This window comes from Chrysochloris asiatica, unplaced genomic scaffold, assembly GCF_000296735.1.
Source record: "Chrysochloris asiatica unplaced genomic scaffold, ChrAsi1.0 scaffold00234, whole genome shotgun sequence".
Taxonomy (NCBI): Eukaryota; Metazoa; Chordata; class Mammalia; order Afrosoricida; family Chrysochloridae; genus Chrysochloris; species Chrysochloris asiatica.
Window position 1 is genome coordinate 4,182,911 of NW_006408752.1, and position 13,692 is coordinate 4,196,602.

The 13,692-nt window shown below is 41.8% G+C and overlaps 1 protein-coding gene across 1 annotated transcript in view; it reads left to right on the top strand.

Moving 5' to 3' along the window:
- The first annotated feature begins 2,021 nt into the window (after positions 1 to 2,021).
- Positions 2,022 to 13,692, top strand: part of POC5 (POC5 centriolar protein) — a 45,836-nt gene continuing 34,165 nt past the window's right edge. Inside the window, exons 1-2 of the mRNA XM_006873294.1 lie at positions 2,022 to 2,105; positions 6,861 to 7,002. Of these exons, the coding sequence (XP_006873356.1) occupies positions 2,022 to 2,105; positions 6,861 to 7,002 (226 nt within the window). The remainder of the gene's footprint in view (positions 2,106 to 6,860; positions 7,003 to 13,692) is intronic.

Here is a 13,692-nt window from a genome sequence, read left to right on the forward strand (position 1 = left end):
AATCAGGTTGAAATTTCCTTTAAAGGTCTTTACAATCTAGCTATAATCTTTATTCCAATATTGCACTCCTTACTGTATCTGCTCTTTCTACCTTAGTTTCCGCATCTTTCATTTGTTTTTCATCTCACTGTGCTTGAGACCTGTTACCCTTTCCACTGAACTGCAAATGTCACAGAAACTTTTTGATTACAAATTCTAGGGATACTTTCCATTCTTTCCCATCTTAGTCTTAACTACTGTCTTCCCTAAAACTTGTGATTCTGTCCTCCCAGTTCTGACTTCCTTTTCAGTCTTCGCTGGCTCTTCTCTTCTCCTTTAAATGTTAGTCATTTAGGCTTCAACCCTCTTTTTCACTCAAAGTTGTTGTTAAGTGCCTTCGAGTCAGTTCTGACTCACTGCAACCCTGCATAGGATTTCCAAGGCACCAGCTGCTCCTTGGAAACCCTATACAGGGTCACTATGGGTCGGAATCGACTCAGTGGCACTTAACAACAAGTCTTTGCAGGAGCAGAATGAAGGTCCTTAGTTTATGGGTTATAGTCCCCTGTGGACACATAGAGAAAGTTAAGGGCCCTCTTCCTCAAGAAATGCATATGTGCATTTGTATTAAAAATACTGCTCATAATTTGGGTCCATGGATCTCAGGTTAAAAACTCTTTCTCATGCTCCTTTTCCTCGGTGATCTCATTCACTCCCGTGTTTCAGTGGTCCCCGTTATGTTGATGATTCTTCAAATTCTCTGTCTAGCCTACATCTTCCCACGCTACTCCAGGAAGCACCTTTGAAGTTGTAGCCATTGTGAGTGAGTCTTTGGAGGTGTACAACGCGTAGCCAGTCTGGCCATGTGCTGTACTCCTTCAGTTCTCAGACCCTCAAACACCTGGCCCCCAAAATATTTGATACTCAACTCATTGTCGTTCCTCCCAACAAGCTTTTCTTCCTAGTTCCCTGCTTTGGTGAATGGCACTATATTCTGTCACCCAAGGCAGACATCTGAAAACCATCAACAATTCCTCCTTTTGTTCTTGTATCCTCCCTTCCCATTGTTGTTAAGTGTTAACGAGTTGGTTCTGACTCCTAATGACCCCTTTAGGGTTCCCAGGGGGCAGCTAGTGGGTTTGAACCACCAACCTTGCAGTTATACTGTCTAGTGTTTATTGTACATCAATCCTCCTCCCTTCCCACTGCTGCCTCTCAGTTCTGCATTACTGCTGGAGGGCGCATTGATACCATGTACGATTGCAGTAGGCTCCCAGGTAGTTGTTAAATACCATGGAGTTGGTTCTAACTCATAGCCACCCTGCACAGGGTTTCCGAGGCTGTAAATCTTTATGGGAGCAGAACGCCTCATCGGTCTGCAGAACTGCTGGTAGTTTTTTGAACTGCCGACCTTGAGGTTAGCAGCCCAATTCGTAACCACTACGCTATAAGAGCTCCCATACTCCACCTCTAATCCATCCATCCTCAGATCTGCTAGATTGAGCCTTCTCAAAATCAAGCCTAATCATACCAAGCTTCCTAGAAGGAGTCCAGATGGTTCAAGGATTATGCACTGAGCTGACAGCCTAAAGTGTCGATAATGTAAATTTACTTTACTCCTGTAAAGATGGTGGTTGTTAGCCATTAAATTGATTCCAAATCATAGTGACCTTACAGGAGAGACTAGAACTTCTCTTTGGGTTTTCTAGTCTATATTCTTTATGGGAACAGTTTGCCAGGTCTTTTCTTCCACAGAGCCGTGGTTGGATTTGAACCATCAACCTGGCAGCAAGCAGCTGAGGGCGTTGCCATTGAGCCACCAGAGTTCCTTCCTGCAAAAATTACAGCTACAGTTTTGGTGCTGTGCACATTGATTAAGAAGAGTGATCATAATCTTTTGTCTTGTCTCCTTGACTATGTTATTAACATCATCTCTAGGATGCTGTTATAGTTAAATATATCTAGGAAGCACTTCGTTGTATTTGAAGTATTGAGGAAAAACACTAAAATTAGCTTTTACTGTTTTGTAGTATTTGTGCAGAATGTCTTCAGATGAGGAAAAATTCTCACCTCCAGTTTTGCCAAATGACTCCGATCGAGGCAGTTCTGTCTCATCAGATCTTCAGGTAGGAAGAAATGTCTAAATTTGCATTTACTTTTTTCTTTGAAAGAAATTATGAGGGAAAAGTTAGAGTATATTTTTCACTCATGATTGCATTTACAAAAGAATCAATTTACAATAACATCAAACTTTATAAAGCGCTTTAGTCACTTTGAAAATTATCTTGTAGTGGTGGTTATATGCTGTGGAGTCGGTTCTGACTCATAGGGACCCTGTACAAGGCTTCCGAAGCTGTAAATCTTTATGGCAGCAGAAAGTCTCCTCTTTCTTCCGCAGAACAGCTGGTAGTTTCCAACTATTAACCTTAAGGTTAGCAACCTGACTCGGAACCACTACACTACCAGAGCTCCTTTTAAAGCAACTTGTTTGTTGTGAAGTGCTGTTGAGTCGGTTCCAACCCATAGCTACCCTGTTTCCGAGGAACAGCTGGTGAGCTTGAACTATCCACCTTGCAGTTCAAATGACTTTGCAGTCTGGTGCATTAACCCACAGTGCCACACCAGGACTCCTTTAAAGCAACTTGTTAAGTGCTGTCGAGTCGATTCTAACCCATAGCGATCCTGTAGAGGGTTTCCAAGGAGCAACTGGTGAGCTTGAACCATCGACCTTGCAGTTCAAACAACTTTGCAGTCTGACGCATTAGCCCGCAGAGCCACACTAGGACTCCTTGTTGTTGTTGTTGAGTGCCGTGAGGTCGATTCTGACGCATAGTGACCCTGCACAGGGTTTCCGAAGCTGTAAATCTTTACGGGAGCAGAAAGCCTCATCTATCTCCCACGGAACAGCTGGTAGTTTCGAACTGCTGGCCTTGCGGTTCACAGCCTGATTCATAACCTCTTCGCTACCAGAGCTAGTGCTGCCTTAATAAACCACCCACAGATGGTGGTTTTAAAGAGTAAAACTATTTTCTGACTGTTTTGGAGACTGAAAGTTCAAATCAAGATCCTGACTGTATCAGTTCCTTCTGTGGACTTCTGTCCTAGTTGTTAGTTGTGGTTGTTGATGTTAACTACCAAGTCAATTATGACCCTGTGTGTAGGGTTTTGGGTTTGAATCTCTGACCTTACCGTTCAGACTGTCTTTGCAGTCCAGCTCATTAATCCACAGTGCCACAGGGAAATTCTTGACATTCCTCTGTTAAGACAGTGACTCAGAAGAGACTAGGTTTAGGACTCACCGTGTTCTAATACTTTCTCATTAGCTTAACAAAAATAACCCTACAGGCTATATTTATAAGTAAAGGGGTTAGGACATCAGCATCACCTTTGAGGAAGAATGTACAATTCATGACATTCATGTTCTTTTTAGCTTTGCAGAAATAATCATGAATCTTTCTTTTTTATAGAAAGGCTCCAAATAACACAGTGGGGAAAAGCTGACAATTTTAAGAACCATGTTTTCCTGAAATGTCCTCACTATAGCTAGCTTTCATGAAACTGACAGTTGCTTTTTATGCACACTGTCAAGCCATTCAAAGTTCTAGGGCCCTAAATTCCCTGTGTTCTATTCTCTGGGGTTCTAGTCCCTGTTGCCACAACATTGACTACATTCTACTGCCCAGGACCTGGATGTTGGCAGATAAGTTGGCTATATTGATTGACTATAGGAGGTGTGGTGGTTTTAATATTCTTTTAATTGAAATTACGGATTTAGAAATTAGAAAGATATTGTAGAAATATTTGAATTTACTAGGATAAAAAAACAAAGCCCAAAAACCAAACACACTGCCATTGAGTTGATTTCAACTTGTAGCAACCCAATAGTTAGGAGCGAGTAGAGCTGCTCCCTAGGCTCGGAGATTGTAAATCTGAACAGGAGCAGACAGCCACATCCAGCTCCTGTGGAGCGGCTGGGGGGTTGAACTGCCAACCTTGCGGTTAGTAGCCCAGTGCTTAAAAGTGGTCTAATTGGAACACTGGTTTTCTCTGTCCCTTCCTTTTGATGGCACCTCTTCCACTTAGTGCATTCTTTTCAGCTAATTGGGCTCTGCAATGGACTTTAAGGGGGAGAAGGGTGGGAACCTTCTAGATAGTTTGAAATCATTTTGTATCATTGGCTCTTGGGTACCTGCTCATAATGTCAGCCAACAGAGTCCCTTCATCTGTTAGGAGGTCAGTTAGTTTTTGATTGTTACTTTAGGGTTCTTATTAACTTAAGACTGGTTATTTTTGATAACTAACAAAGGTGGTATCATTTATTTTGATTTCTAATAGAATAGTAATATATTTGACCTGTACCAGCATATAACAGGGCTGCAAAAAGTTCATGGAAAAATTCCATTATCTTTTTTTTTTTTTTTTGAGAGCTGGAAGGCAAGCCGGTTTCATCAGGAATCGCCCCAAATTCTTCTCCGGCTGCCATTTTTTCATTCTCATTTGTACACAATATGCTGATTGTTTTTTGTTTTTTTTCCAATGTTTTTTTGTGAATTATGTGATAGGTTACATGGGAGAATATTAGTTTTACATTCATCCTATCGTATATCGTTTTGTTGCCATGGTTACAATCCCCTCCATTATCTTTTCATTCCATTTCTCCACGAACTTTTTGAAGCCCCTTGTAAATGAAGTTGTAAAATAGTTGTTTAAATAACTGATCCTTAAAATCTTTTCTTAACATAAATTATAATTGCACATTGACTACTTTTCACATATGCTTATTTACCTCCTCTGTGAGTCACTGTGTTGTTATTCCTGACCTAGAACAGAGGTCAAACTAGGTAAACCACAAGCTACAGCCACACTCACTTCCTCTCCCAGCTCCCCCACCTCACAGACTACCTCTAGTTGTAATTGCCAACAGTAATTGAGACTTTAAAAAATTAAGACAGCCAACTTTTATATGTGCATAGCCAAAATCATGGAAGTATGAGGGGACTTCAGAAAGTCATGAAGTCATGAAAAGAAATGGAATTTTTCCATGAAGTCTTTCAGGCCCCCTCATATAATAGAACAGAAACCAAGTAAGAGTAGCTTAAGTGAGTGACTAAAAGTTTGTTTCTCTCTGAAAAGTCTGAGCTTGTGCATTGTCCTGAAGGCATCTGAGGACCCAATTTCTTCTTTTTCTCTCATTGCTCCGCCATGCTTTAGAGTGTTCAGCTTGCTTGCATCATCAGAGTGGGCTCACAACCTCTAACCCATAGGAAGAGGAGATCAAGAAGTAGAAAGCAAGTGTAGCTTCCTTTTAAGGACTTGACCTGACGTTGTATGCAGTATTTCCATTCAGATCCTATAGACTAAAAGTTTGTCACTTGACCACACTTAGCTTTAAGGCAATATAGCTGGATGGTCCTTTGTCCAGATCAAACCTGGGGTTTTATTAACTGAAAGGAACACAGGGGACATGGGTGCTGCTGGACTGTTCTCAGGCTCTACTCCAAGGAGTTACTGCTCTTAAAATTTGATGTTTGTAGGAACCATTGAATAGCTTGACTAGAGCTCCAATTTAGGAGTTTGCTCTTAATAACTAAAAAACTGATACGATACAGATATTACAATTTGTTGTTGTTAAGTGTCATTGAGTCAATTTTAACTCATAAGACCTTGTTGTACAGGGTTTCCAAGGAGTGGCTAGTAGGTTTGAACCACCAACCTTGTGGTTAGCAGCCCAGTTCTTATCCTACAGAGCTACACCAAGACTTCATATAATTAGACAATTGTGACCAGTAAAATGCTGTACATTGGATTTTTCTATATGTAACCTAAAATTTGGGGGGAGTGTGGTGACACTGTGGGTTATTGCGCTGCACTGCAAGGTCGGTTTAAACCACAAGATCGGCGGTTCAAGCACACCAGCCACTCAGAACTCAGAAACCCTATACAGGGCTGCTGTAAGTGAGAATCAATTCAACATCACTTAACAATAGATATCAAGGTGCCCTGGAAGCACAGTGGGTCAGGCTTTGGACTGCTAACTGAAAAGTTAATTCAAACCCAGCATCTGCTCCACAGGAAAGCCTCTGGAGGCCTACGGGGCAGTTCTCCTCTGTTCTGCAGGTCCGGACTTAACGGCACTTAACAACAACAGTTCCTGTAAAGTCTACAATTTGTGACTTGTCTTTTTCATCACTCCTTTCTCATGACACTGTGGGTTAAGTGTTGGAGTGCTAGCGAAAATGTTGGTGGTTCAAACCCACCAGCCACTCTACGGGAGAAGGAAGAGGCTAGAATAGGTTGGCTTTTACCTTCTCTTTTATCTTCAGTGTTCTTTGTCTGCCAATATTTCGGTTATGCTCTTCCAATGCTTATGTGAGAAGAGACTCAGGTTGCTGTGGGGTTAGCCAGAGCCAAAACTCATACCTAGGCTTTGTTGCTATGGAGTCTTTTTGGGTAACACCTTTGACCTAAAATTCAGAAAAAAGGAAAAAGCTGACTAGCTGTGTCTTCCCACCAGCAAGCTTCCGAACCTAGGGAAGAGCTCACCTGTGTTGTAGATGTTGATGAACTTTAATGGACTTCCAGCGACGACTCTAGGTAGTGTGGTTGTCACCATTGTTAAATTGACATACTAAAGGAATCTGGGTAATCAGGTATTGTCACCTGTGGAAATTTAGGTAGGTATATTTTTTAGTTTTTGTTTTTAAAGAAATTTAATTATTGTAATAGAGTTCTGATGATGAAATGAAAGTACACATTTCCAAAGGGAACACCATCTTGAGAACTGAAGTAGAGCGCATCTCTGACTTTACCTGTATCATTCTTTCTTCTGCATGTCCCTTATGACAGTGTTATAATCCATTCTTGATTATTGGCTTCTTTAGGAAGAGTATGAAGAACTGCTTCGTTATGCTATAGTGACTCCAAACATTGACTCAAGCACTTCACAGCCATCTCATCCTAAGGGAGAAGTGGTGCCCGATGTTAGAATCCCTACTGTAATTGATGATATTCTTCATAATCAAGGTAATGTATATTTTCTACCATATTTCTTGATTTAAAATAATTGTTTTAGACATATTATTGAGCTTATTAATGGTGCTGATTTAAGATGTGAAAATGCCTCTCTAGAGCCATAATTCATCTCAGTCAGTATCATCTGAGGGCATGTTTTACATTTTAATATCTTATCCGTAGTTCGTATATGACAGCTGGATTATTATGCGAGCTTTATTTGACTCTTATGAAAAGTAATGAAGGTAAAGCAAGGTTGTAAGAATTGCATGTGTATTGATGGAGTGTGTTGTATTTCTGTACTTTTCAAACGATTGTGTGCCGTGATTGTATGCCAGATTTCCATAGTTAGTTTCAGGATCCCTTAAGTTTGTGAGCCATGTGAGAAGCCCTTGTGAGTGATCTTGTGTAGGCACAGAGGAGGGTCTGGATTGTGGGCCATGGCGGGCCATGATTGAGAACCAGAGCAACCTTGATACAGAGCAAAGGTCAAGAGAGGATAGAGCTCTTCACGTCTGCCTCTTCCTTATTCAATAAGTACACTTCTTGACATGATTAGTTCCAAAGAACAGGACATTTTGTCAGGCAAAATGGAGGGTTGGGTTTTTGTTTTTTGTTTTTCTTTTTTTTTTTTCTTCTGTTTTCAGAGCATCCATTTGTGTGATTTTGAAAAATGTTTTTGAGAATATGACCACAGAAATAATAACATCTAAGAGTTACTAATGCGCTCATCACTATGATGAGTTCAGCTCTGAACTGTTCCTCAGGAAAAAGGCTTGGAGAAAACAAAGCTGGATAAAGCCAGACTGTGTTACTGGAGGGCCCAGGGCTTAACCTTTCATCTCCCTGCTGTGCCTGCTCAGAGCTTCTCCAGGCTCCTTCCCCACCCCTGCCAGCCCTGCATTCACAATTCCTGAGCCTGCTCTGCCTTCCAGGCACAGAAGTCACCAAGGTCCAGTTTGGCTTACTTTGGGATGCCATGAAATTCGCAAGCATTTCTTCCAAAAGCCCTCTCCAATATCTTTTGTTTTCTTGTTCTTCCCTAGAGTGGCAGTTTTAAGTTCTTGGGCCTCGGGAGTTGGGAGCAGGCTGCCCCAGCCCTGCAGTTGGATACAGCGCCCCCTCCAGTAGGAGGGAGTGGAGGGAAGAGGTCATTGGGGCAGTACAGCCCAGCGTCCCAGAGGCTGTCCGGATCCCTCCTCAAGGGAGGGGTGCTCCACAGCCATTGCCATTGTGCCTGCCCCCTTGTTAATGTGCAAAATGGATCATAGCTTTTTACTGTTGTTGGATAAACGAGTAGGTGTGTAAGATCCCAAATAACTCAGTCTAAATGAGTCTTTTTTCAAAGAACACGTTTCCTATGGGAACACAGAAAGCCTTTAGTACATCCCTGATATTCAACACTTATTAGACCTTACTCCAAGATCCCTTGAAGGCATGTGACTCAGCCTATTCTGAGTTTGTGGTAAGTCACAGCCCTGGTGTCTCTTGGTCCTATCCTCTTGTAGACATGGAGTTTTCATTGCTCCTTCATCTGTAGCGTACTGCATTGGATTGACAAATTGGACTAGAACTTTCAAGAGCTTTATTCTGCCACTGAAACACTTTCTACCCAAATGTTCTTTATTTTCAAGAAATGTGAACCTTGCATTTATTCACCCTGCATCTGTGATCTTGATCATGTGTTGGATGTGCACTGGGTATCACAACACACAATACCATAACAGACCAAATCCCAGCAAAGTGCTGAGTATGCTTTTAAAATGTTTTAAAATGGAAACAGGCAGATCAGCATTTTTAGCCTTATATACCTATTTTCTTAAAGGGGATTACCAAAAGCTTATTTCCCTTCCCCTTGTCAACAGTACTGCTACTGTACTATTCTTCCCACTGACCTCTGTCCTTTCTTCAGCTTCTCAGGTAAGCACCTGGGATTCATGACCCCTGCTGTTTCCTAGCACATTGCTGATGCTGCTGGTGAGTGCTATGGAGTCAGTTCCAACTCATAATATAGGGTTTCCAAGGAGCAGCTGGTGGGTTTGAACTGCCCACCTTGTGGTTTTCAGTCCAGTGCTGATCCTGCAGTGTCACACCAGGAGTCCATGGAATATTATTTACTTGTTTAGCTCTCCCTATTCCAAGATTATAATCTGAGATTAAACATAGAACATATAGTGAATTTCATCTCTAGATATCCTGATTCACAAGTAGATGTTGTTAGAATGTGCTATATAATTTTATCATCACATCATTCTTATTTAATTTTTTTGGTCTTGCTGTTAAGTGGCATAAACAGGGTATGTCAAGTTGCAAAGTATATAGCTAATGAAAAGGAAACTGGGGAAAAAAACCTCCCTGGCTTGGCTATGTTAGATGTATATATATATGTTTGTATGATGATGGTCATGTGCCGTGGAGTTGGTTCCAACTCATAGCGACCCTGTACAGGGTTTCCAAGGCTATAAATCTTTACGGGAACAGAAAGCCTCATCTTTCTTTCGCGGAACAGCTGGAACCTTGCAGCTCGCAGCCTGATTCGCAACTACTACGCTACCAGAGCTCCTATATATATATGTATATGTGTGTGTATATATACACAGATACATGGTTTCCAAGGAGTGGCTACTGAGTATCAGCCGCCAAACTTGCAGTTAGCAGTCTACTACGTATCCTACAGCACCACACCAAGGCTCTATGTATAGACATAGCTATACTGTTGATCTATGTGTTTGTTTATATATCTAGATGGTTGTTAAGTGCTATTGTGTTGTTTCAACTCACAGCGACCCTGTATAGGGTTTCCGAGGAGTAGCTGGTGGGTTTGAACTGTTGACCTTGTGGTTCACAGTCTAGTGCTGATCCTACAGTGCCACACTATGAGTCCTTATATTTAGATGATGTTGTTATTGTTAAGTGCCGTCAAGTCGGTTCTGACTCACAGTGACCCAGTAGAGGGTTTCCAAGTGAGCTTAAACCGCCGCCACTGTGGTTCATACCAACCTTACAGTCAAGTGCTTTATCCCACAGTGCCACACCAGGACTCCTATATCTTGATATATAGATATATAGCTACACAGATTTATGTGCATCTTTGTAGAGACATAAAAATAAGTTGGAAGCAGACTCTAAAACGAAATTTAAGGTAAAATGTGGTTTTGGGAGTTAACTTCTGTGAAGGGAAAGAGGGTTGGACAGTGGCTATGTTCTGGCAGAGGTAGTCTGTAGTAGAAGAGCAAGTCCTTCCTGAAAGGGGGTCTAAGCATGCATTTCCATGTCCACCAAAGACAGTAAGTGTTGAAGAGCCAGAATAGTGTTGTAAGTTCCCAAAACTGAATTCCGAGGCAAAAACCAAAAGCCTTGAAATATTAGTAACCTTGGGAAGACATTAGGCAGGGCACTCCAGCAAAAAGTTAGGGCTGTTGACCTACGTAGCTAACACAGATCAAACAAAGCCACTGCCATTGAGCCAGTTCAGGCTCGTAATTGGTGGTGGTGTTAGATGCCATCAAGTCCGTTCTGACTCATAGCGACCTTATGCACGACAGAACGAAACACTGCCCAGTCCTGCGCCATCCTCACAGTCAGTGAGCTTGAGCCCATTGCTGCTGTCACTGTGCCAGTCCATCTTGTCAGGGGTCTTCTCTTTATCACTGCTCTTCCGCTTTACCTAGTGGTCCCTCCTGGTAAGAGGTAGGGAGATTGCAAGATGAAGGTCTCGCCATCCTGGCATCTAAGGAAAATTCTGTCTACTTTTTTCAACACAGATTTATTTTTCTTCTGTCCATGATACTTTTAATAATACTTCTCAAACACCACAACTCAAATACATTAATTCTTCTGTGGTCTTTCTTATTCTTTTTCAGCTTTCACATGCATTTGAAGCTTTTAAAAATACCATGGCTTGGATCAGGCACACCTTAGTCCACAAACAAATATCTTTGCTCTTGAATGCTTTCAAGAGGTCTTGTGCAGCAGATTTGCCTAATGTAATAATATGTTGTTTGATTTCTTGACTGCTGCTTCCGTGATTAGTGATTGTGGATCCAAGCGAAATGAAGTCTTTAACAACTAGTCTCTCCTCCAGTTATCATGATGTTATTTATTGGTCCAGTGGTGAGGATTTTTGTTTTCTTTATATTGAGATGCAACCCATACCAAAGGCTGTGGTCTTTGGTCTTCATCAATAAGTACTTTATAAGCCCTCTTCGCTTTCAGCAAGCAAGGTTGTTAGTGAGTCTTCCTCCAATCCCAATGCCATATTTTTCTTCATATATAATCCAGCTTCTTGGATTATTTGTTCAGTACACAGATTGAAAAAGTATGGTGAAAGAATAGAACCCCGGCACACACCTTTCCCGATTTTAAACTATCCAGTGTCCCCTTGTTCTGTTTGAACGACTGTCTCTTGGTCTATGTACAGATTCCTCATGAACACAATTAAGTGTTCTGGAATACTCATTTTCCACAATGTTGTCCATAGTCTATCATGAGCCACACAGTCGAAAGCCTGTGCATAGTCAACAAAGCAAAGGTAACAACTTTCTGGTATTCTCTGCATTAAGCCAAGATCCATCTGATGTCAACAATGATATCCCTCATTCCACATTCTCATCTGAATCCAGTTTGACCCTCTGGCAGTTCCCTGCTTATGTACTATTGCAGCTGTTTTTATTACATTTACAAAATTATACTTGGATGTGATATTAATGATGTTGTCTGATGATTCTCCACATTCTCTGGAATAGACACAGATATAGATCTCTTCCAGTCAGTTGGCCAGATCTTCCAAATTTCCTGACATAGATGAATGAGTGCCTCCAATGCTGAATCAATTTGTTGAAAGATTTTGATTTGTATTCCAGCAATTCCCAGGGCCTTTATTCTTTGTCAGTGCCTTCAGTACAACTTGGACTTCTTCCTTCATTTCCATTGACTCTTGATCATATGCTACCTTTTGAAACACTTGGACATCGTCTATTTCCTTATGGTACTGTGACTTTGTGTATTCCATCTGCTTTTGATGCATTTTGCATCATTCAGTATTTTGCCCTTAAGATCTTTATGTAATCCAAGTCGAGGCTTGAAATGTTTCCCCAGTTCTTTCGGCTTAAGAAATGCTGAGCGTGTTTTTCCCTTTTGGTTTTCTAAATCCAGGTCTTTGCACATTTCATTATAATACTTGACCTTTTCTTCTCAAGCTGCCCTTTGAAATTTTCTCTTCAGTTCTTTTATCTCCTCATTTCTGCTATTTGCTTTAGCATCTCTACACTGGAGAAGAGCAAGGTTCAGAGTCTCTTCTGACATCCATTTTGGTCTTTTCCTTCTTTCTTGTGTTCTTAATAACCTTTTTTTTTTTTTAAGTTTTTATTGTGATGTTTACATGGGAGAACATCAGCTTTACACTCATCCTATTGTATTTCGTTTCATTGCAATGATTATAAAAATCCCTTCATGCATCATCAAATAACGAAAGGGTACAACCTCTCAGGCCCACACCCCAGCCATCAGCACACAGCCCCTCTCCCTCCCTGAGTCCAGTGTCTCCAGCCACTCCATCTATCCACATCATCATCTCTGTCTCCATCCCTGGCGTAACTGCCTCTCTGGGTAGGGTCCCGCTCTCTGCTCTTCTCACTTGATGGTCCCAGGGACCTCTGCTCCTAGGCTGCAAAATCAATCACTCCCCTCCTTTTGTTACAAAACATCTACCTCTATATTTCCTACCTTCACAGTCAGTCCTGATGGCAATTATTCACTATTGTACCACAAGAATCTTATCCCCATTTCCTTTCGCCAGCCCGGTCCCAACAGATTGAAAATCATTCAGTGGAGAGTCTACCTTCCCCCACCCCATCTGGAACTAGGCTCCCTCTTGAAAGCTTGTAAGCCAGTCACTTCTTGCCTTTATAGCCTCCCCCACTCCTCAATTTTGGGTAGCCAGTGTCTAAATTGCCCATCCCTGTCAACCCTGTGTACCACTGGACTGGGAGTGATCCTTGCTGTAAAGATTTGTTCCTTTTTTTGAGCTGCTACATCCATAAGTATAGGTAAAGTTCATCAAATTGTAGCAAGTTACTCTTTTTTTTTTATTTCCCCCTCTTCTTTCTTCTTCTAGTCAAGTTCTAGTCATCCAGCCATTGAAGCCAGGTCAAGTGGGTACTGTCTGCAAATATGGATGTTCTTGTGTATTTCCCCTCACTTCATATCAGCTGGACATTTCACTCTCCGCTCTAGTCCTCTGTGGCCATGTCACTGCCTCTGGGCCCAGAAGTCCCCAGGTCTTGCCATACTGCTGGCCATCCAGGTGTCCACCCGGGTTCACAGGGGTCTGTTGAATGTGATTGGATTTAGCTCGCAACTTCATTGCTGCTCTTCCTCTATCGGTGACCAACATGGTCACCAGCCAGACCACCTGCCTGCTCATGTGTTCCCCTTGAGTTTTAGTCTTGGAAGGGGGTTTGCTTTGAGGGGTTACAACCACTTGCCTTGATGACTCCCATGTGAACAGCTTACTTGTTCTTGTAGTAATTGATCAGACTGCCATTATTGTTTTGGGTGTTTCCTGCCAGTCTTTGTTTCACGAAGTACCTTCTGTTTTTCTAGCCACTCCAGGCTGGTCTACTCATCCTTTCCAGTGGAAATTTCCTACCTCAGATGATTCTGGATGGGGGTTCTGGATTCCACCTATGGTCTTATGCAATG